The 22,400-nt window shown below is 34.1% G+C and overlaps 1 protein-coding gene across 2 annotated transcripts; it reads right to left on the bottom strand.

Annotated features, from left to right (window-relative positions):
- Nucleotides 1-5: 5 nt before the first annotated feature.
- Nucleotides 6-21,411, bottom strand: LOC139094169 (uncharacterized). Of its 2 annotated transcripts, none has more exons than XM_070645144.1 (6): nucleotides 21,054-21,411; nucleotides 13,058-13,455; nucleotides 12,850-12,982; nucleotides 3,977-4,222; nucleotides 2,506-3,916; nucleotides 6-2,445 (listed from the first exon to the last, which is right to left on the bottom strand). In XM_070645144.1, exons 2-6 carry the CDS (start codon nucleotides 13,440-13,442, stop codon nucleotides 61-63), a joined length of 4,560 nt encoding a protein of 1,519 aa, XP_070501245.1. In that variant the 5' UTR covers nucleotides 13,443-13,455; nucleotides 21,054-21,411; the 3' UTR covers nucleotides 6-60. The 2 variants fall into 2 exon arrangements, with proteins under 2 accessions (XP_070501245.1, XP_070501251.1); XM_070645150.1 differs by having other exon boundaries at nucleotides 21,240-21,411.
- Nucleotides 21,412-22,400: the final 989 nt, after the last annotated feature.

The raw sequence follows: 22,400 nt of genomic DNA, 5'->3' as shown, positions 1-22,400 counted from the left end.
ACATGTTCAATTTCAAATAAATAATTTTATTATTATGCTTTAGCTCTTATTGTTTTAATTTTAAAACCTTTGAAGCTTTGCATTTATAGGTTTTGGAAGTTCACGAGCATAATTTCCTTCCTGATTTACTATTGTTGGTATGTCTGGCAATGGCGATTTTGTTGTCTCATCAATGTTCACCCAATTGTCAGGTCTTTCAATTCGTGTCAGTACTTTAAATGGTACAAAAAAGGTATTTCCAAATTTAGTCTTTGTCTTTGCGTCTACAAAATTTCTAGTCTTAATGTCTTCGTCTTTATTAGTTCTAGTCAGTCTCGTCCTAGTCTCAGCTTTGCTAGCAAGCTCGTCACTTTTGTCATTGTCACTGTCTAATGTCATGTCATGTAGTTCTGTCGAACGTTCAGTAGGTTCGTCTTCGTCCTTGTCAATTAGTCCTTCTTTAGGTTCACCTGACTTTACTGTATGGTACTTATGAAGTTTGTTCTGCTTAAAGTAATATTTAACGGTATGTACGGTCGATGTCTCATGCTTGTAATTGTCATTATAAGAAACTTTATAGTTGTTAGTAAGTGGTCTATAAAAAGTATGTTCTGGTCTTAAGTATCCGTCAAAATCGTCATTGTCTTGGTCATAAGATTCCGTATGATAAGATGGTTTATAGCTACCATAAGATGACAGTTTAACATGCGTAGGTTTATTAGTAAATCTTTTATTATTAGTAGCAGTAGAAATTAAGTATGTAAGATTAGTTCGGTCAATGTTTACATAGTCAGAATTAGAATAGTAATTGTCAGCAGGTGTGATAGGAAGCAAAGATTGAAGTATATGAGAAGATGAGATAGAAAAGTCTTTATGTACTGTCCGTCTAGTTGTACGGTCAACGTTTATGAAATAATGAGAATTAGCAGGTGATGTTCGTCTAGTCGTCTCAACAATTAGGAATGTCGAAAAGTTGGGTCTTTTTGTTGTTGTCGCGTAAGTCGGTCGATTTGAATAGTATTGTGCAGTAGGTCGTTTATTTTGATTGCGATCGGGTGACACATATAATGGAATTGCCATGTTGTCGTAATTAGAACCAGGAGTATCGTACGAAAATGGAGATAATTTGTTGGATATCGATGAAAAAACAGGGTTTTCACTTGGTCTAGGTCTAGTATAAGGTGTCTCATAGTTTGGTCGATTGTTCATGTATGAAACTGGTCTTTTAGTTGTCGTCAGTGTAACTATTGGTTCGTCTAAAGGCGGGTACAGTGGATAAAAGTTATTGCTAGGTCTTTTATTAAAGTTCGGTCTATAGTTGTCATTGTCATAGTTATAGTAATTGTCATATTGTTTTATTGATCCAGTACCACTGTAAAAATTATGATTAATTCGACTTTCAAGTTTGTCTTTTGTGTCTGTCTTATTATCGTTATCAGATTGTTCAGTCACTGTAATTGCCTTGTTATCTAAGTACTTTGTTGCATTGTCTTCATTACGAAATGTCTTTTGTCGTATTTCAGTTATGTTTAGTTCAGCTAAGTCATCAGTCAAGTCAATTGTGTCACTTCTATGTTGTATTTTTACGTCAGGCTGGTTTTTCTTTTTGTCAGTCGATCGTCTAACTATCGTCGAGTTTGTCTTGTCAGTCTTACTAAATGGACTATTTGATGGTCTTTTTGTCGTTTTTGTAGTCGAAAAGTCAACCTTATTGTCAATTATTGACGAGTTTGGTTTTTTTGTAGTCACAGTTGTTTTTCGTTTACGTTTTGTCGTTTTTGTCGCAACAGTTGTTGTCGAAAAGTCAACTAAATTACTAATAGTCATAGTAGGCTTTTTAGATGTAGCTGGTTTTGCTGTTATTACAATTTGTGGAAAGTCTACATTGTTGGATATTATCTGAGCGTTTTGATTGGATGAAGATGGTTTGCCTACTGTAAAGGTTATGTCACTAAATTGTAAGTTTGGTCTTGGTGTAGATGGAGTTGGTCGAGGAGTAGATGGAGTTGGTCTAGGCGTAGATTGAGGTGGTCGAGTCGTTGATGGATTTGGTTTTCCAACAGTAAATATCACCTCATTCAATTGTCCACTTGGTCGATTTGTGGATGGTTTTCCAACAGAAAAACTAATGTCATTAAATTGTAAGCTTGGTCGAGAAACTGGAGAATTTCCTAAATTAAAAGTCACGTCATTGAACTGTCCGAAAGGAAAGGGGCTTAATGTCGTCGTGGAATGTGTCACTGGTTTACGATTGTCAGTCACAAATATGTTAACTTCAGGTTCAATTAAGTTGTCAGAGTCAAAGTCACCCTCCTTGTTGAATGGATCTCTTTCAATCCATGGCTGCAAATTTATTGGCGCTAAGATTCCACTTCCACATCTAATTCGTTCATTTCCAGGAAATTCGTGCGGTAAAAATGAGTGCGGTTGCAAAACATTTATACTACCCAAACTTCTACATAAAATCTATAAGAATTAAGTTCAATTTCAAGTCACTGTGACTTTACATTTTAAATTGCAACAAACCTGTGACAGTGTGACTTGTCTAATAGAGTTGAGTTGTGCAAGTGTAAAAGATGACTCAAAACCAGAATTCTCATACCAAAATCTATCACCTTTACGTAAATTACTGAATTGTTGTGCAATAATACATGCAAATGTGGGCCCTACAAGACCTCCTCGAACAGGCCTCTCACTCAATCCACCAACAAATAAATCAATATCTTCAATATTTGTATACGCTCGTCTTATTCGATTTGCACTCTTTGGCCCAGTTACTACTTCCAGATCTTCCCATGTTCTTATGCTTGATAAACCACACGGTTCTCTCCAATCAACATATGGTGGAAGTCCATGATCTCTTCCACGTTGAATATTTATTGCTGCTAAATCCATACCAAATGGAAATATTCCAGATTGGAATAGATGATTAGTCAATTCCGGAGTCATAAATTCATCGCGTTTTAATGTCCTTTGTGTAGCTAGTCCTCTTAAAATTCGATGTAATGATCCAGTTTCCCCAATATCACCATGTGAATTTTCTTCATGTAGCGTGACATTATTATTGATAAAACGATAATTTGAGTCACTTCTTAAAATTGTTCCTTGAACCATAGCGTGACCGAAGCGAAATGCAGCTGCTGAGAAAGCATTTGCAATTGTTGGATTAATTTTTGGATCATAATCGTCATAATAACCTGATGTCTTTAACTCTAATTCAAATAGTCGACACACTTCACGACCCAGCACTAGAGGCAGAAATTCACGATACGTAATATGTTGAAAAATAGCAGCAATTATACGTCTGGTTTCTTGATATATTTTTTCATCGCTCCAATGATTATTCATGTCAGATAATTCGAGTGCTATACGATTATGTTCAGCAACAAAAACTGTGTGAAGTGCTAATAACCCTGGCTGTTCGCCAGCTCTTGAATCACCTGCTCGTATACATTGATGGCCAAATCCACCATGTAAGCATATATCTTCACGTGGTGGTCCTCGACCAAATAAAAGTAGTCCATCGCGTAGAATTCTTGCATTGTCAGCTGTTCTTGGACTACTTGAATAAACTGGTGAAGCATCAATGAAGCTTGTCACTTGATTCGTTTGTTCACGCCATGACAAGAAGCAATCACGACGTTGTGCAGGTGCTGATCTCAAAAATTCTAAACATTTAACGCCTAACCGTGCAAGAAATGGATCATCGCGAGGCACTTTCATTGGCAAACATGATGGATGTACAGCTTCTGATTCACAACATCTTGGTATAGAGCCGTTGATTGAACGAGGTTGCAATGTTGCTGTCAAGTCGTGATCAATCAACTGTCCCCATTGTAATAGCATCATAGTAACTTGTGATTCATCTTCTCTATAGCCATGAACAACTAGACTGACAAATCGTGCTGATGGTAAAGGTCCACCGTCCACAGAATTTCTGTGAATTTATGTCACAATTAATTTTAATTTGTTTAATTTAAATTTTTGTGGGACTTACCTTATTTCTTCTAGACCATCTGAGTAGTCAGGATGAAGAAATCGATGAAATGGCATGTGAGCAGATCCCCAACGTGGTTTACGGAAATTATTGCATGTGCCATCATGTGTTCGATATCTTTTGGTAGCTGGTACACATTGTGGTGGTTCTCTTGGTGGACATAGTCCTTCTAATGGAGTCTTCCTCAATGAGATCTTTTTCTTCGGTGCATTCTGCCTTCCAAGGCCAGTAAAATCCAAATTTATGCTGTAAATCACACATAGAGATCCGATTATTGAAAAACAAAACTTTCTTTATCGTTTCATGAAAATCGAAAGTTGTTGCTCTATTTCCATTTTCGGCATTTACAACATTATCATCACTTTTACTTATGTTTTAGAAGCGACTATCGCACGAATGTCATTTTTTGTTTTCACTTTTTTTATGCTCATCATTTTTTTATTTCTTTTATTTTTTTCATTTTTTTTTCAAATTTATTTCCATCACCATCCTCCTAATATAAATATGTAAAGCCTTAAAGTGGCTTGTGAACACAACTAAGGTTAATATAAAAATGAATCGCAGATCGTGAACGCCTCATGTATTTAAGCAACAGTGAAAGTGGGAGGCTCTATAGCTTTACGATCGACCTCATTGTTTCTCTCTCTCGTCATCGCTCACAACAAAAAAGCAGCAAGCTTTTAAGCATGTTAGTTTAACTTGCAAATGAACAAAACATTTGTTATTAATTCTTTCCCGTAGTTTACTGCGTTTTTTTCTTCCTTTTTTTTGTTACTTTACTTTGGAGATGTAACAATCATAAATTTGTAAGTGCCATAAAAAGTTAGTGAAGAATCATTGGAAGTAGAAAAAGAAATATTTGATCATGCATGAAAGTCCCATATTGAATGGATGAAATCGAAAGTGGAAAGTTGCTGCATCTACCCGCGTTAGCCACATGCTGATGCATTTCGCTCTTTTTTGTGTTTTGTTTTGTTTTAGTCAGTCGTATATTATATGAAAAGGGCAATCAACAGTTGTGAATGATAATAAAAACCGCAATCACTTTCTCCTTCACTTCTCGAATTACATCGTCTAGATCGTATGCTGGTTGCTCTTTTCATCTTCATATGGATGTTTTGGGGGCTTGAAAAGGTCATGGATGCGATCAGAATTTATAATCTTATGTATCATTTATTGAGCTCTAGTTGTAAAATTGAAGTCTATTAATATGGAGAAAGTTCCGCAATTATAGGAATAAATACAGTCAATATTATTTTCCATTAAACACGAGACATTATATCCAAATGATAGACCTTATTAGAAAATATTCTTTTTAATTCAAGCATGAAAACGATAAACTGTGCTGACTTTTACAACTTAATGGGTTAGAGTAGATGAGATATATATGGAGGGAGATCTAGTTCATGACATAAATTGATACACATCAATGTGAATGTTCTTGTTGAATGCAATTTTCTGTTGATTTTTATGCGGATTTGTGGTTTCGTTTGAAAACGAGAAAATTCATTTTTTTTTTATGGAAGTTTTATAGAGCTGGTCACTTGCTATGTGTGAGAGAAATTTGAATACAACATGTGGTTTTGAAGAGAGAAAAGGCAGAACTTCTGGGAAGATGAAGTTTTTGATAATCAAACATTAATCTTCCTGCAGGAAATTTGTCAATTATTTGCAGGAACATCCTCCCTCCGGGTGCACCCACTCCTAAGAAGCAATTCGTATTTTTGTTTTCATCCTGTGGTTATTGATCTAACAATAGAAAAGTGTGATTCCAAATAACGGATCCTGAGTGGGACTTAAAGAAGAGTCAAAGCGAACAGACTTCGATGGGTTGAACTTTTTATTAGAAGAACTGTAGAATCTCCATTGAAAAAGGTCTTTAAATCCGACTTTGTGGATGGCAATAGAGTTCTTGGAAGACCAAAGAATTCCTGGAAGGAAGCTGTCGATAGAGACAGACTTCAGGTATCATCTGAGGGAAGTTATGGATCACAGTTGATCTGTATGATCGAAGAACTAAATAAGAAAGTAGGAATGGAACTTGAACCCACGTTTTACTATTTCCGATCGCATGTTCTTAACACTGAGCTATTTCGGGCTATTCGACTATATGACAAAGTGTCAAATATAAATTACACATTTTACTGTGTTTCCTTACTACTCGACTCCCGATGATATACCGTTAGTAGGTCATTACAGGAATCCCATTCTAATCGTGATTGCTACAATGTTTGATATTGAAGAAGCCAGAGTCTGTTGATAGATACATCACTGCACTTGGTATTGGAAAGTTCCAAACCATAAAGTCAGCTTCAGACCCCATCCGAGGAAGACCACGGATCATAATTGACTTACAGACAGCGAAGTAAGTAAACAAGTAAGAAGAAGCCTCTTAGCATGATGGTACTTGATGCTGACTCTAACAAATTCACAACAGTTTCAAATTTCCCCAAACATGTTGTAAACATCCACATATCCACTGTGGCAAATTAAACAAATTGGCGAAAAAAATTAAAAAAAAATTAATGACTTTTTTCAATTTTCTCGCTAATTAATTAATCATCTGAGTATTAACTGAAAAAGGAAATCAATTGGCCCGGTATGATAAATGACTTAAAACTACAAAACTCATTCGACAGTTTACAGCACTGAATCAATAATATTTTTACGGTAATGAAAGTGAAAACATTGCCAAATTTATAAAAATATGATAAAAAAATGACGTCGCGCGGTCAATAAACTTTCAGTCTTTCTTTTAAGCATTACTTCTTTCAAGAGATATCAGTGATCAGCATCGGGGCAGTAATAATTTTATACACTTTTTCCTTCCTCTTTCATTTAACATGTTTACTTTTTGTAAATCTTTTCTATATTTTTGCTGTCCGATTCGTAAAAGAGTCTTGCAGATGTAGAAAGATATAAGGAAAAATTGAGGTAGAGCGATAATTTAATTAAAAATGTTTCCATTGCCTTGTTAGTCGTTCGTTTTATAAAAATATAAAAATCAACGTTAAGTAGTGAAACTTTTCACATCTCAAACAAGTTTAATCTCATTGCATTTAATCTGCGTTTTTCATAGTCAATGCTTTACTACTTCCCGGAAAATGCGATAATTTCAATTCCATTTTGCATGTGTACAGCATATATGAACTTTCATTATAATCATCTTGTTTGACAATTACCCGCGATCTTTCTCATTATGCTGCCTTTTTTGATGGAAAAGCTCTTTTAAGGCATTTGGGTATAGTGAAATCATAAATCGTGAATGGATGCAAATTAGATAAACAGAAAATCAATTGAATAAAGAAAAACTTTCACGGCCATAGACTTTATTTTTCTCTTTTGACATTCAATTTTATGGATACTTTGTTTGCTTGCTGGATGTTTTTGATGGAAATATACAGTTTGTCTTACTAGCATAACAGTTACGAGTCTCGTGGCATTTCTTCGTTAATAAATAGATAATTAAATTAATGGAAATCTATTTAAAATGATGAGCCATTTGCGAAATAAAGTTGAGTATTTTATTAATGAAAAATTTTATAGTTACTTAAATACTATTGCCTCATCATAATTAATATTTTACTTGAAAAGAAAGCTACTTTGGAAAAAACTTATTTCTTTTGTCCGTTATAATTAATTTTGAATTTTAAAATGTGTTGAAACATCACAACAGCCCATCATTGAAAACGGTACAACAGTCAAAAACAGTGAATAAACATTGAGTAAACAATTTGAAAAATTTAGAGCAATCTTGAAGAATAACAAAATATCTGGTGCTAATTCAACCTTAAGAGAAGTATTCCGCAACTTTGAATAACAACATTCTTGTTTACTCAAGGAATATACATGAAAAAGAATTTTCCGCCTACATATTTTAATGCAAAAACGTAATATTCTAAAAATAACTTTTACTATACAGGAAGAGAAGCGATAATCGAGATTATGCTGAATGTGATAAAGCACGAATCTCTTTGCTGAAACTATCATCATTCAAATGTTTCCGTATAACAGTAAATGCGCAGCATTCCGTAATTTTTACAACGGCAATGTTTTCGTCTTTTATTTTCAATTTGTGGCTTATTAAAAATGAGTTAATCGACTGTTACTGATTCTCTCTCTTTTAAAAGAAAGATACAGTCTTCAGAAAAAGTGAAAACTAGAGAGTTGAAAATTACTGCAAAATTGCTACAGGCTTAAGAGATGAAACGAATTTTCTGTCTAAGCTAATGATACTTTAATGCTCAAAAGCTTCAAAATGAAAAGAAATTATGTTAGAATTAAGGTATTCTACAGTAAATTGACAGTTACGTGGATTGTTTTGAAATTTCAGAAGAAGAAATTTAATTAACATGATGATGCAAAGTTTACGGCTTAATAAATCATCTTGAATTAAGATTAAGTTTGAGACAATAAGGCATGACAATGCAAGAAACTGAATTGCTTCACAAAAGAATGAATTTTGAGAATGCAACGCAATACAGACAAAAAGAGGAAATTCCGATGTACTTAAAATCAGAGTTGGTAAAAGTTGGGTTATGCTGTTGAGCAGGTCACATTCTGAAAATGCCACCTTCGGTGCTTTCAGCATTAGCAGCTAATTTTTCAAAAATTAGAGCTTGTTTACTGGATCTTGTTATACTGTATAAATAAAGTCCTGGATGTTACTGGATCTTAATATACTGTATGTAAAGATCGTTGGATGTTATTGACAGCAACCTAGGGAAATTGTCAGCTGCGAAAGTCGTTATTTGGCGGGCTTTTGCCCATCATATCAACATACACGTTAACTCTGCAGTTTTAAAACTTAACATTTTTCATCGTCGAAGATAACTCGCAATATATAATTTAGTAATCTCTTTAATGAAGCAAATTAATAAATTTTTTTGTTAAGTATAAAAGTATAAAATATTTTTCATACAAGTTACGTGACATCATCGAAATTGGAATTACTGCAACTTCTTTTTTTGTACAATTTCTTTTGCATTTAATCGCTTCACAGCTCTTTTTTCGTATGAATTACAGTTTACGACGAGTCGATCGAATAATTGGAATGAAAAAAATATATTTTATTGCTCAAAAAAGAATGAATCATTAATTAAGTTACCTAAAAAGTTTTGTATTTACAAAATTGTTCGCATAATAAAAAAATATCCAAATTTCACTTGATCCAGTGAACATTCAGTTCAAAAATTCACAACATACTATAATTAACCGTTAGCAAGTTAGAATGTCTTTTTATGTAAGGAAACGGCACAGCACGATTTTAAGAAATGAATTCTCAATTAACCTGGTCTGATCAGCCCGGGTCAAAATAAAGATTTCATTTTTGTCAATTACGAAATCAGCAAGATGGTCAATATTATTATTTAACCAAGAGTTTCAGAAAAAGATCTCATGTAATTGAGAAATAAAAAAATATCATCATCGCCAGCATCAGTGAGTGCTTAAAAAGCAGTGAAAGTTTTTATTTTCTTTCTTCTGCCTGCATATTCACATGCTATAAAATATTTTTCATGTTATTTTAATTTTTTCACAGCGGTCATATGTAAATTGTATATAGTCAGACAGAGAAAAGGCATTAAATAATCAATGATAAAAGAACCGAGCATCCATGGGTAAGTGATTCGGTGTAGCGGTGAGAGAGAAATAAAAATTTCCGCATAATGTAATAATCCAACATTAGATACCTCTTTTGTCTGCGTACAATGATAGGTAAATTTAATCATGTTTTTCTTTCTTCCTCGATTTGCGGCTACGGTTTTTTTTTTTCGACAATTCTCTTAAATCATTCAACTTGCTCTATAGAAAGTGAAATTATTCAGCTACCGTACTTTTTTCATTTAAATGAATCATTTATGATGATATTAAGTAATGATGCAATTTTCTCACCATAATCTCCTCGTCTGAATACATTCCAAACATAAGCTTCCTCTATTGTTAAGCGAACGCACTTTGTTTAAGCTGTTAATTACACTTTTTTTAGTCATGCTGCATAAAATTATATGCTGGTTATGAAAAAAAAAAATTGTTTGCATCAAAAACACACAGACTTTTGTGGAAAGGCTTATCTCATTGCTGACTACTAATTGGAATCTGTGGTGCATAGGGTAAAATTGATTATTAACTTCCTGTGCTGCATAGACTTCTCGTAATAATTTCTGAATAATTCCACAATAAATTTTGAAGTGAAATTTCAATTGAAAAAGGATTTTGGGTGTGCGGATGCATAGCTCTATACCTCACATCCCAAGCTGCATACTGCGACGTCATGGTGTCGTCAGGGCAACATCGCATCTTACCGTTAATACGGCGACATTGCGGTGCCCTAGAAAACGCATTTCGAGCATATTGTTTACCATATCGACAAGTGATTCCTTTAATTAATTTAAATCACATCCACCGCGTGTATATTTCCAACAATAAGCTAATTTAACAAAAGACTTTTAAAGAAAATCATTGAGACTCGAAAACTTTAATCAAAACACCTCTCAAGCATACTTCAATGTCAGATAATAACATCAACTTCACTCATGCCATCGTCTAAATTACACTCGTATATGAAGAAGGTGGAGAAAGTAGACAATAACATGTCTATACGTCTGCCTAATTTCTGTTGTATTCAATAATTCATAAAACACGTGCTTCAATTCGGCATAAAGCGTGAATATTGCAGAAGTCTGTGTGCAGACGGGAAGTGTCTTCGACGCATTTATTTTGAGCTTTTGGAAATTGTTTGAAATTGATAGTTTTGAGTCTGATGAGCTCAATGTTTTCGGTGGAGTGATGGCAAGGCATGGTGGTGACCCATTGACACCAGGAAGTTTGGTTATAGGCTATTTTGACGGTAATCAGGAATGTATTCCTTTTGATAGACCAAAGTAGCTCAATGTAGTCGGTGGGGTGATGATATGGCATGGAGATAACCTATTGACACCTGGAAGTTGAAACTTGTCCCAAAGTACAACTCAGGGATGTGAATCGTCTATGATAAATCAGAACAAACAAGACAAAATGTAAGCAATAACATGCTTAATTCAAAAAATGCTCACAAAAAGGATATTCGCTGTTTTATTTAATTTCTATAGATTTCATCATATATATCATGAAGCATTCACGTATTCATTTCAATTATTATTTAACTCGACATTCTCGTCAATTTGTAAATAAGAAATTAAATATCTACAGCCATCATAACACATCATCGATGTTGTTATATCGTTGAAATGTAAACCAACGCAGTTTGTAAAGTGTAAATTTGATTAGTAAAGCAAATAGCTAATTTGGAATATAACACGGGGAGAGAATAATGGCTTGCTGTTGCCAAACATAAAATGCTTACAATTAAGCATTAATTGTTTACCTCAATTATCATAATCTTGCACTCGTCCCAAAAAAAAATAAAATGTTTAATTGAATAAAAAGTGCTTTAGACAATGCAAAGTATTATGACATCTTGCACCAACGGTATAAGACATGAGAATCAACGATGGCTATTTCCCAGGTGTCTGCATTGTGTGATTTTTATCGCGTGAAAACCTTTTTCTTCTTTTTTTGTTGACGAAAGGAAATTTGCACTGTGAAAAATGGCTTGTTATGAATGTAATAAGTGACATATCGGTGAGAAAAAACGATTAAAAAGAAACCTGAGGCTATGACTGACATGATGTTTATATCTCTGATGACGAAACATTAACAATTAGTTACCAAAAAACAAAAAAATATAAAATAAAAACTTGTTTAACGCATTTAATAAGCAAGTGTGTAAATAATCAAATTACATGTAAAGCTGTACACAACCCGACTCGTTTGAACCGTCATTTCCTTCTTGTTAGGAGAAAGTATGCGTCTACATATGGACTGTAATTTCCATCTAAATACTTTTTTATTTTAAAGACATGCATATGTCCACATATTTATTTAAAGGCATACTTATGTCCACGCACTGTCACTGGCTGTTATTAAAAAAGTTATAATATCTACGACTGCTCTAACTTCCGAAACCCCAATGTGGATAAAACAAGTTTTTTCCCATTACCAATTTCATTGAGTTCCAGTGATTGCTAGATTGAACGATTTGCGCGGTAAATTAATTTTTGTCATATCGAAAGTTTGCTATCTAAATTTGACTTGAATATGATGCTAAATAGTGATTAAATGAAGGTAGTTTGTGTGAATTTTGTGAGCAAGACTAACAGAGGACAAAAGTTAGTTCAAGATTGCTTAAAAAGCCAAAATTCGTCAAAAAATAATATCGAATTTGTGATAAAAAATCCAAAAATTTAAAAATAACGTCCATCCATACAAAAATCATATTGCGATATAGAGGAAATGGTAGCAAAATTTCTTTTAATGCTTCTATTGTTATGATTGCGAAATTGAAGAATGTAAATCAAGTGGAATGAGTAATTTTCTTTTATTAATAATTCGTTCCTAAAAGGTTGCATCATAAAAATAAAGAAGCAATCAAATTGAGGCAATAAATTTTCAAAGTTTAAGTGCATTAGAAATAATAATAAAATAATAAAGCAATTGAAACATGATTCTATTGAAAGCTATACATAATGCTAAAAGCATCAATAAAAAGACTTTGAGCTACTTTAGAGCATCTTTTATGAACTTTTTTTGGTTTTTAATGGTGGGAGCATAGTTAAGTGACGTATGACATTCGTGCTATAAAAATTGACCGTCTACATTCTTATTTGTTACACTTTTTATAGCTTCCATATATGAGAAAAAGTTGTAATTAATGTTTATTAATGCTTGCAAAAAATTAATAATAATAAAGTAGTTGCAAAATGTCATGAATTTAATTGATTGATTCGTCATTGTGTAAAATTAATGAGTTCATTTAATTACATTGAATGTCTTACCTCTCCTGAAGCTTCTTTGCAACATATAGACTAGCATATGCCGCTTTAGCCTCATCAATATTTGAATCATTGTTCATTGGTGCACCAAATTGACTTAGTTTTGCTGCCGGATGATCGATTTCGAGAAGCTCGCCTGCAATGTGTTTTTAAGTTTTGACTTTCAATAAAGTTCAAAAGGATTTCATTAATATGTTTTAATTGCCCTGACCTTTTCTCAAAATTTCAGGTTCCAGTCGTTCATATAAATCGATCATGGCATTTAAGCCTTGCGTTGCTGCCACTTGAACGGCTGCATTTAATATTGGATTTTTACGTCTCTTGCTGTTATTCTTATTCTTTAATCCAACTCCTTTAATATCCTCACCATTATCGACAATCGCTGAAATATTTTTGTTGGTATGTCGTGACTCAAGTAAGTCAACATGCAATGGCTTGATATAATAAATGTCGGAATCATCTTCATGTAATGATTCAACTTCAATTGATGCATTCTCTGTTGTTATTTCTTCATTATGACACAAAATACGCGACGAGATTGAAATTATTATAAATAATTTAAAAAATGTTTGTAATGTTGCCGCAGATGTCATCATTGCTTATTAAAATCTATGCGAATTATTGTTTTAAATTTATTCTCAAGTAAAGAAGTAAGTTGATTTGATTTGGTGGATGAATAAGGTGAATTTGGTTACTTTTTGACCGTTTTAAGAATTTTTTGACCATATATCGAGTTTCTGTGGTAAATCTACTAAAGAGATGGAGGATACTGAATTATTGTCAGATTCGGTATCATACCAGAGTCACATCAGTCTGATGCCAGATTTTGGATAAATTAATTAACATGTGCTACATATTCGGATAAGCAAATGTCAATTTGATATAAGATGGTGTCGGGGTAGAGTAGGATCCGGGGTATTAGTCAATATGCAGACGAAACTGCCAGAACAAGAGTAATGTCTCTGTGGTCGACTGACAGAGTATCAGATCGGATATCTAGAATCCTCTCATTTGTCAGTATATAAGTTCGATTCCTACAATCGATTGATCTCAAAATTATCGTACAGAATGTAGTGGATATGAAAAGAAATCAAACAATGACCACGAAATTACCAGATACTCATCACCCAACCATTTCCATAGATTTGTTTACATAACCAACAAATCTTCAAAAATAATCCAAAATAGACAAAGCAAGCACAAAAGCTCAACTGTTCCTAATAAAAGCTTTAAATTGAAGACGATGTAATGAATAATAGTACTTAATGATGTGAATAGTGACAATTACAATCTGATTATTGTGCATGATGCTTCGAAATCATGTCCCATAAGCAGCTCTGCGTAATATTTATTCTGTGAACTTGTCAATACAGAGAAATTTTTTTTTTGCACAATTGAATAGTTGAAATGAATCACGAATTTTAATGTCTAGCACATAGAAAAAGAGGCAACATGAATGGTTAATAACAATAATAATTTATATGTCCATTTCGTCGCCTTCGATTTATATTATATTTTTATTATTTCTGCTTCTCATCAACAAATTGCCACATATTTCATGATGGAATGCTTATTATTTTTATATACTTTGTTGACTTCTTCACATTCAATCAAAATAATGTGCAAATATAAAGTTAAAAATTGACTAAAATCGTCTATAATGATTAATGGTTTAATATTATATTTGTTGAACAGTGATTGAATAACAAATAGGGATTTTCATGATATCTATATTAACCTAAATCAAGTGCAGCAATAGTCAAACAAGCATGATATTATAAGTCACCACCAAATAATTATTATTCATTCTGTTTTGACTTGAAAAAATGTTTTTAAGTTTCCTGTAGTTTGGCATTTGTGGCGCATTTCTGTTGCTTTTAATGACACAGAATGGACATTGATGTCTAGCATATGGACAGGTGGGTTCTGAAGATTTTTAGGGTTCTATACCCATCAATGAACCAAAAAATTAATGTTTGTCCAAAATTGCAGGCTTACAGACGAAATGCAGTTGTGCAGGCTTGGAAGAACTACGAAGTACATCCCGAAACTGCAGGGATGAAGCATCTCAAACGCAGGATATGCAGACATTCGGTTCATGGTCGAACCCAATTCGGTTCATGGTCGAATCCTATTCAGTTCATGTTCAAAATACCTCAAACCATCCAAAAGCTCCCAAATTTAAATATAATAAGCGTGTAAAAATCCATTAAAAATAAGCATCAAGTCAAAGCGTACACAACAGATTCACAGAAAAATAACCGAAAAAAAGCTCGAGGAACAATTTGAAATTTAACATAAATTGTATAATGATGAACTACATTTTTTTTATGTAGGTACGTCAAAAACAGCATAACCGGTAGTTAGCACGTCTTATTTTGATTGGCATTACGCAACATTTTTATTTTTGTGATATGAGTTTAATGTTGCAGCACGTGTTGATTATTTTATAATTTTTTATGTACCTTTATGTCATAAAAAAAAATTTTTATTTGTAGCACTTGAATAATTAAGATATCGAATAAAAAATGCGGATAAGTAAAGTAAGAGTCTGTACAATCGTTGTTGCTTTCTCGGTTCCGTTTTAAAACATTTATCCGCAAAGAGTGCATTTTTATGATATTTAATGGAATTCATTAAATTGAGTGGCAATTGTGAATTAAATCCTGAATTTCAATGCAATTGTGATTATTTTTAAAAAAGTTAAAAATAAACTTGGACATAAAAATAACAATAAATAAAACTCAGGGAGGTTATTGGCTTTAACAACTTAACTAAAGCTCATTCAGTGAGCTTTCAAACTTTTTTTTCAAAATAAAAGCTTTTGAAATGTATTCAAAAAATTGAGAAAAGCTTTGTAAAACTGTAACTACCAACAACTTTTATGTCTGATTGATGGCAATAATTTTTTTTTTTTTTTTTAAAATAAACTTTTTATTCATTAAATTTTTAACTTAATTATGTACAAAGTTTGGATACATTTTATTTGTATTTAAATTTTTAAAGGATTCTGACTTATCGCCTTCATCACTTAGTTTTTGATTTTATTTTGAAATTGTTTTGCTTTAATTTATGTTGTGGTTTATTCGGTGTTTCGCGACGCAAGACGAGTGTTGAAGTTCGCTTGCAACTTTCCGACGTAGTCCTCAATAGAGGGTATTTTTGCTTCAGTATGTAGATCTGATATCCTTTCATATCTTGTTTTGTTGAGAACAATTCTCAAGAATTTGTTTTGTAGTACTTGTAGTTTTTGTAGATGTGTTTTTGCCATCCGTTCATATGCTGGACAGCCGTATGTGAAGATGGGTCTCACGGCTAGCTTGTAGATGAGAAGTTTGTTTCGAACGTCGAGATGTGAGTTCCTGCTGATGAGGGGATAAAGTAGTCTTAGTGCAGTGTGAGCTCTGTTGGTCACATATTCTACATGCTGCTTTAATGTCACTCTCTTGTCGATTATCATTCCCAGATATTTAGCTTCGGTTTCCCATTTGATGTTTTCGTTGAGGAATTTGATGTTGTCTCTAGGAAGTTGCCTGGAGTACCTATTTGTGATGAATAAGGCTTGAGTCTTCTGTTTGTTGAGATTTATTTTCCATTTGTTCATGTATTGTTGTACTTTTCTTCCAGTGTGTTGTAGATGTGTTACAATATCGGCTGAGTTTTCTGCAGAATGATACAATGCAGTATCATCTGCGAAGAGTGCGATATTGTTGGTTGTTTCTCTTACAATATCATATGTGTAGATGTTGTAGAGAGTTGGTGAAAGCACTGCTCCTTGTGGTACTCCGAATTTGATTTCATTGGTTTCTGAGAACTGACCTTTAATAAAAACTGAGAAAGTTCTTTCACTTAGGAAAGATCTTACAGTTTTTATAAGTGGTAGTGGAAACCCTAATTTGATCATTTTAAACAAGAGTCCGTTATGCCAGACTCTGTCAAATGCTTTCTCCACATCTAGGAAGATCATTCCTGTTGATTTCTTCCTGCTTATGTTTTCCTTTGCTGTTTTGATTACTTTGATGAGTTGGTGAGATGTTGATCGTCCTGTGCGAAAGCCACACTGTTGAGTCGGAATGATGTTGTTATCCTCCAGATGCTCGTTTATTCTATTCAGCAATACTCTCTCCAATATTTTGCTTAGGGAACTAAGCAAGCTTATTGGCCTATAGCTGCTCACTTCGTTTGCTGGTTTGCCAGGTTTTGGGATCGGGATTACTTTAGCTTTTTTCCAAACTTTCGGAAAATAGTTAAGTTTGAGACACGTGTTGATGATGAACTTCAAATATTCGAAGCCTTTTGGTGGAAGATTTTTGAGGAGTATGTTGTTGACATCGTCTAATCCTGGTGCTTTAGGATTTTTCAGATTTCTTACAATGTATGAGATTTCCTCTACATTTGTAAGTTCTGTGCAGTCACTATTTTCTCCTTCCAATGCTTCCTTCACTGCGTTGTCTACTTCCTGGGTATGTACTGGGTTGTTGTCCTCAAGTGGATTTTCGTGAGCTTTACGAAAATAGTCACTGAGAACGCTGGCTTTTTCCTTATTAGTGATGAACGTTCTATCTGCATCAATCAACGGTGGCATCGATTTTGAACCTTTCTTGCAATGCTTTGCAATCCTCCAGACTGTTTGGTTTGATGGTTGGATTTCTGAAAGCCGCTTATTCCAGTTTGTATTTTTGAGTTCCTTAATTTTGTCTTTGATGACTTTCTGTAGAATGTTTAATTCAGTTTTGATTTGATTATCTCTGCTACGTTGCCATCTTCGTCGAAGACTTCTTTTCGTCCTGATTAAGTCTTTGATTTCTGGTGTGAGCTTTGTCGATTCAAAGTTGATCTTTCTCATCTTCACAGTTTTGTTTCTTGAATCCATGATGAGTTCTGAGAATACTTTGATATGATGTTCTATCTCCTCTACGGTGTTGCATGGGTTTTCCAGAGTGCTGTCTTCGATGCGACGAGTTATATACGATTTGAATTTTTTCCAGTTGGCATTTCTGTAGTCATATCTGTAGACTGTGTTGTCTGTTCTGTCAACTTTGGATGTCCTGATTTGAAAATACACAGCGCAATGGTCACTCATTGCCTCTGTGCATTTTAGTTCTGTAGTGTTCAGACTGGAATTTGAGAGCATCAGGTCGATTGTTGATACAGATTTCGTCGGATCTTCTGGATAATACGTTGGTGAATCGGGGTAGTAGATCATGAACTCCCCGGACATATCCTGTAGTATTGTCCCGGCTTTGTTTGCTACGTTGCAATTCCACTCTCGATGTTTTGCATTGAAGTCTCCGCAGATGTAGTAGTTTCCTCTGATGTTTGTTATTTTGTTGATGTCATCTCTTAGGTGATCGTCTATTTCCTTCCTTTGCTTCCTCCTGGAAGATAGACGGAGAGGATGTGGCAGCTTATTGATTCGTTGATGAAGACTTTTATTCCGATGCATTCTATTAGCTTTGTGTTGTAACTTGGTTGAAGCTGATGTTTTAGATTTCTTTTGACAATGATCGCAACACCACCTTTTGGTCTATCAATGCGATCAAATCGATGAATTACGTAGTCAGGATGCGAGTCTACTTTGGAGTTTGGTTTTAGGAATGTTTCCGATATGCACGCAACATCAACGTTTTGCATGCTGAGGTAGTCGAGAAATGCTAACATCTTATCTGCAAGGCTGTTAGCATTCCAGTAAATTACGTTGATTCTTTGGTGACTACAATCCATGTTGACTCATGTAGATTTTGGCAACTTTTTGGCCGATGGCTTGTTGTACCTGTTCCTCTTTTAGGTACTCTGGCTTTTTGGTGATGATTTCGATGAATGAGTTGATGAAGAACATGCATTCATCGATTGTGCCTTGGGCTGGTGAAATTTGTTCCTTTGTATTACCACTGGATGAAGGTTCAGGATCGACCTTGTTTGTTTCCAAGGTTAGTGAATTGAAGTCTAGGTCCATAATTTCTACAACCTGCGTTGAGTTCTGTTGATGATTGTTATTGGTCTTTGGCTTTGACCTGTTGTTATTTCCATTCCTTCCCCTTCTCCTGTTTCTTCGTGTTTTGTTTTGATTTCCTGATTTGAGGGTTTCTGTTGTGGATGATTATTTTGCGATTTTATGGTGACTGGTGCGGAGGTTTCAGAAGCTGGTTTTCTAGATGTTGTTGGTACCGGTTCTGGGATACTCCTAGCTGGTCTTTGTGATGTAAATTGATCAGATCCGCCTGATCGTTCACCTGCTTTTGATGTTGGTGGAGCATTCCTTTGTTGTCCAGCAGGATTTCGTGAATTCCTTTGTTGTCCAGCAGGATTTCGTGAATTCCTTTGTTGTTCACCTGATGGTCTGTTTTGATTTCGGTTGTTGTCGTTCATTGATTTAGCTTTCCACTTCTCGATTATTTGTTTCCTGATGTTGCATTCTTGTGAGATTGCTGTATGTTTCTCGCCGCAGAAGTGACACTTTAGTTTTTCGATTGGGACCTTGTTGGTTTCAATCGAAATGTAAGGACAGGTTTTTGAATCATGCTGTTCAGAGCATCTGAAACAGATTAGTGGTTTGTTACAACCACGTTGTCCATGACCAAACTGCAAACATTTCGAACAGAAAGAAGGTCCGTTACGCTTGTTGTTGTATTTAGCCCATTTTACTTTGAAGCCGTAGACACAGTTAACCTTTCGAAGGTTTTCCAAAATGTTACCTTCCTGTACTTTATTAAAATACAGAAGGTAGTTCTGGTCGTCGTCGTTTTCGTGTCTCCTTTGTTTCATTGTCATTTTGACAATTTTAACTGGTGATATGTTTTCCGTTTTCAACTCCTTTTCCAAGTCTACGATCTCCATCATTGGAAGTCCGTAGAGCACGAATTTCATCTGTGGTTCCTGGTTTGCATAGGTGTGAAAGTGGTGTTGTTTTTCTCTGAGGAGTTTGATGAATCTGTCGTAGTCGTCCCAACTCTCCGTTGATACAACTTTTGTTTTGAGTTTATCCTTTTTGACGTTGATCGTAAAACTCCTGGGTTGGTTGTTGATCTGGTTCATCAACCTTCTGATCTCCTGTCCTCCACCACTAGTTATATGGATCGGTGGTGGTTTTGGTTTCTGCTGTGATGTTACGTTGTTGTCTTTCGATGATGATGATATTTCACTTTGTTTTGGTTGTTCTGGTGCTTTGCTGTTATCTCCGCTGAAGTTGAACAATCTGTCATCGTACAGATTCGTCCTGGCATTTGAGAAGTCAAATTGTTTTTTGTTGTCATCTTTCTTTTTGCTAGCACTAGATATCTTTTTGGCTGGCGCACTGAAGATTTCAAGTTGGCTGCGACGTTTTTCTGCCCTTAATGGTTGGACGAATTGATCCATTGTTGTCTGTTTTGTTTTGAGATTTTCCATCTCAATGTCATGTTGCTTTTCGTTGTTTATATCCTCGGTGATGAGAGTTGTCACGGGTGCTGAATGTTGTTGTTGAGATTCAGGTTGTTTTTCCGAAAGTTTTTGGTTACTTTCCTCGTTGTTGAGATTTGTTGTTGTTTCTACCATTTTGCCGAACAAGTCAAAACACGTCTGAACAAGTTGAACTGAGATTCGAAACTTTAATCTCTGTTGTTGTTATCTGGAGCTTTTGAGAATTTTGAATTAATTGCGGAGCGAATCAAAAACACGTCTGTTCCCTTTGACGGACCGACGTGAACTGTGATTGATGGCAATAAATTTGTAATGAAATTTCAATTACACTAATTTCATAATTTCAATCAAATCTTGAAATTAATTTAATCACTTTTTAATGCAGGAAGCATTTCTTTTATGTGAAATCATAAATAAAATTGAAATTAAAAGTCAATCGACTTTTGTAATGATCACCAGACGTGAATTCAATGAACTGTTGCATAATGTTTATTTTTATTATCGGACATTAATTTTGGCGCCATTTTTTCGAAGCAAAAAGTTATTTTTAGAAATAATTATGGAATTTGATCTGTTTGATACTTTGTAGTAATTCTAAACTGCTTTTGCCACTTATTTTTAAAGATTAGTACAAGCTGCTTGCGAAATTGCGATCTATTTTTAGAAAAAATTCCAAAACAGTTTTCGAGGTGGAAGTTATTTTTATAAAAAGTAAAAGACGTCCGTTTTTGGAAGCAAAAATTACACCTTGATCATCCACCTTTGCATATTCAAGTCGAATTGTCCAAAAATATACTTGATCCACTGACCGAACTAATTTAACACTTGCATATAAAGTTTTGATTTTTTCCCATGAGCAGATATTAAGTATAAAACCAATCAATCAACTTCTCTTTACTCTTATTATTCATTCAATTGTAATTAAGATTTTTTAATGTTCTTCTTGTAGCTTGGTTGTAAAAATACAAAAAATATTGTTATTGTTATATATATACTTTCAATAGACCTCGACACAATTCTTGAGTACTTTCAAATAAATACGCGTGGATGAAGAATTAATTTGTTTTTAGCACGATCACACGGTGTGATCTTGAGCTCATCAGAAAGCTAACTGAAGGCCACAACTAATCCTCTTTTTTTTCGCTCTTATGTCCAGACTCTTACAGTCTATCCAGTTTTTTCTTTCATTTCTTCTTGATTAACAAAGAGAAAGAACACTCTCCCGAATCCAATTAAATTTGATGACGTGATGTAAATGAGATGAGTACAATGTTGAAAAACAAGGAAAAGAAAACCAACCGATGATGATGATGATGATGATAATGTTGATGATAAATATGTTTTATATGCTTTTTTCATACACTCATCCATAAGCGCGAATTAAAGCGTGGAAGAGAAATGTAAGAGAAATATATAATAATGAAAGAGTTGATCTGTATCTTAATGATTCTGGAATGACTTCAAGGCAGCTTTTTTTTTCTTCTGTCTCTCATTTCATCATAATAATCTGATCTGTGGCATGTAAATGTAAACACACATGTTTATCCAATGTGTATATTCAAGATATATATTCCAGAGTTGCAAAACAGGCTCCTGTGGTGGGCAAAAACCGTACAAATTCTTGATAACTTTGTATGGTTTTTCTTACAAATCTAGACAAAAACCGTACAATTTCTTGATAATTTATATGGTTTTTCTTACTAATCCATACAAAATATCAAATTTTGTAATTTGTATGGCTTGAATTTATAAAAAATTATCATAGAAATTTTACGGTTTTGGCCTGTCACCCTGTTTCACAACCCTGTTATATTCTTTCGAGTTGAGAAAGATTTTGTCCGCAATGTTGCACACGATTTTGATTAAGAATGGACAGAATGTGAGCATTAATGCTTATTTAATTATTTATGCACAAAATATGACATTGTAAGGAAAGAGAAGTAAAAAGTTGGATGTACTACAATGTTATATGCAAAAGAGCTGTATCTAAGAGTCATATTCGTGATATATTAGCTCAATAAATGTATGTTCGGAATCAGGTCTTTGACTTAGCATTTAAAAGTTAATTGTAATTTATTCAATTGAACTTTTTCAGGATTTACAAAGTATTGCCCGTATTTCTTGCACAAAAATTATTCAAAACTCCATAAATTATA

This window comes from Chironomus tepperi, unplaced genomic scaffold, assembly GCF_022539635.2.
Source record: "Chironomus tepperi strain 1889 unplaced genomic scaffold, CSIRO-AGI_Ctep_v1 contig_33, whole genome shotgun sequence".
Classification (NCBI taxonomy): domain Eukaryota; kingdom Metazoa; phylum Arthropoda; class Insecta; order Diptera; family Chironomidae; genus Chironomus; species Chironomus tepperi.
The sequence above is the reverse complement of the archived record's forward strand: the minus strand, read 5'-3'. Positions and strand labels throughout refer to the sequence as shown.

Excerpts from the sequence above, each read along its gene's own strand:
- LOC139094169 (XM_070645144.1), bottom strand. The coding sequence starts at position 13,442 with ATGATGACATCTGCGGCAACATTACAAACATTTTTTAAATTATTTATA. Across the intron at positions 12,983-13,057 it reads ACCTGAAATTTTGAGAAAAG|GCGAGCTTCTCGAAATCGAT; the intron begins GTCAGGGCAATT and ends AACACATTGCAG. Across the intron at positions 2,446-2,505 it reads GACAAGTCACACTGTCACAG|ATTTTATGTAGAAGTTTGGG; the intron begins GTTTGTTGCAAT and ends TAATTCTTATAG.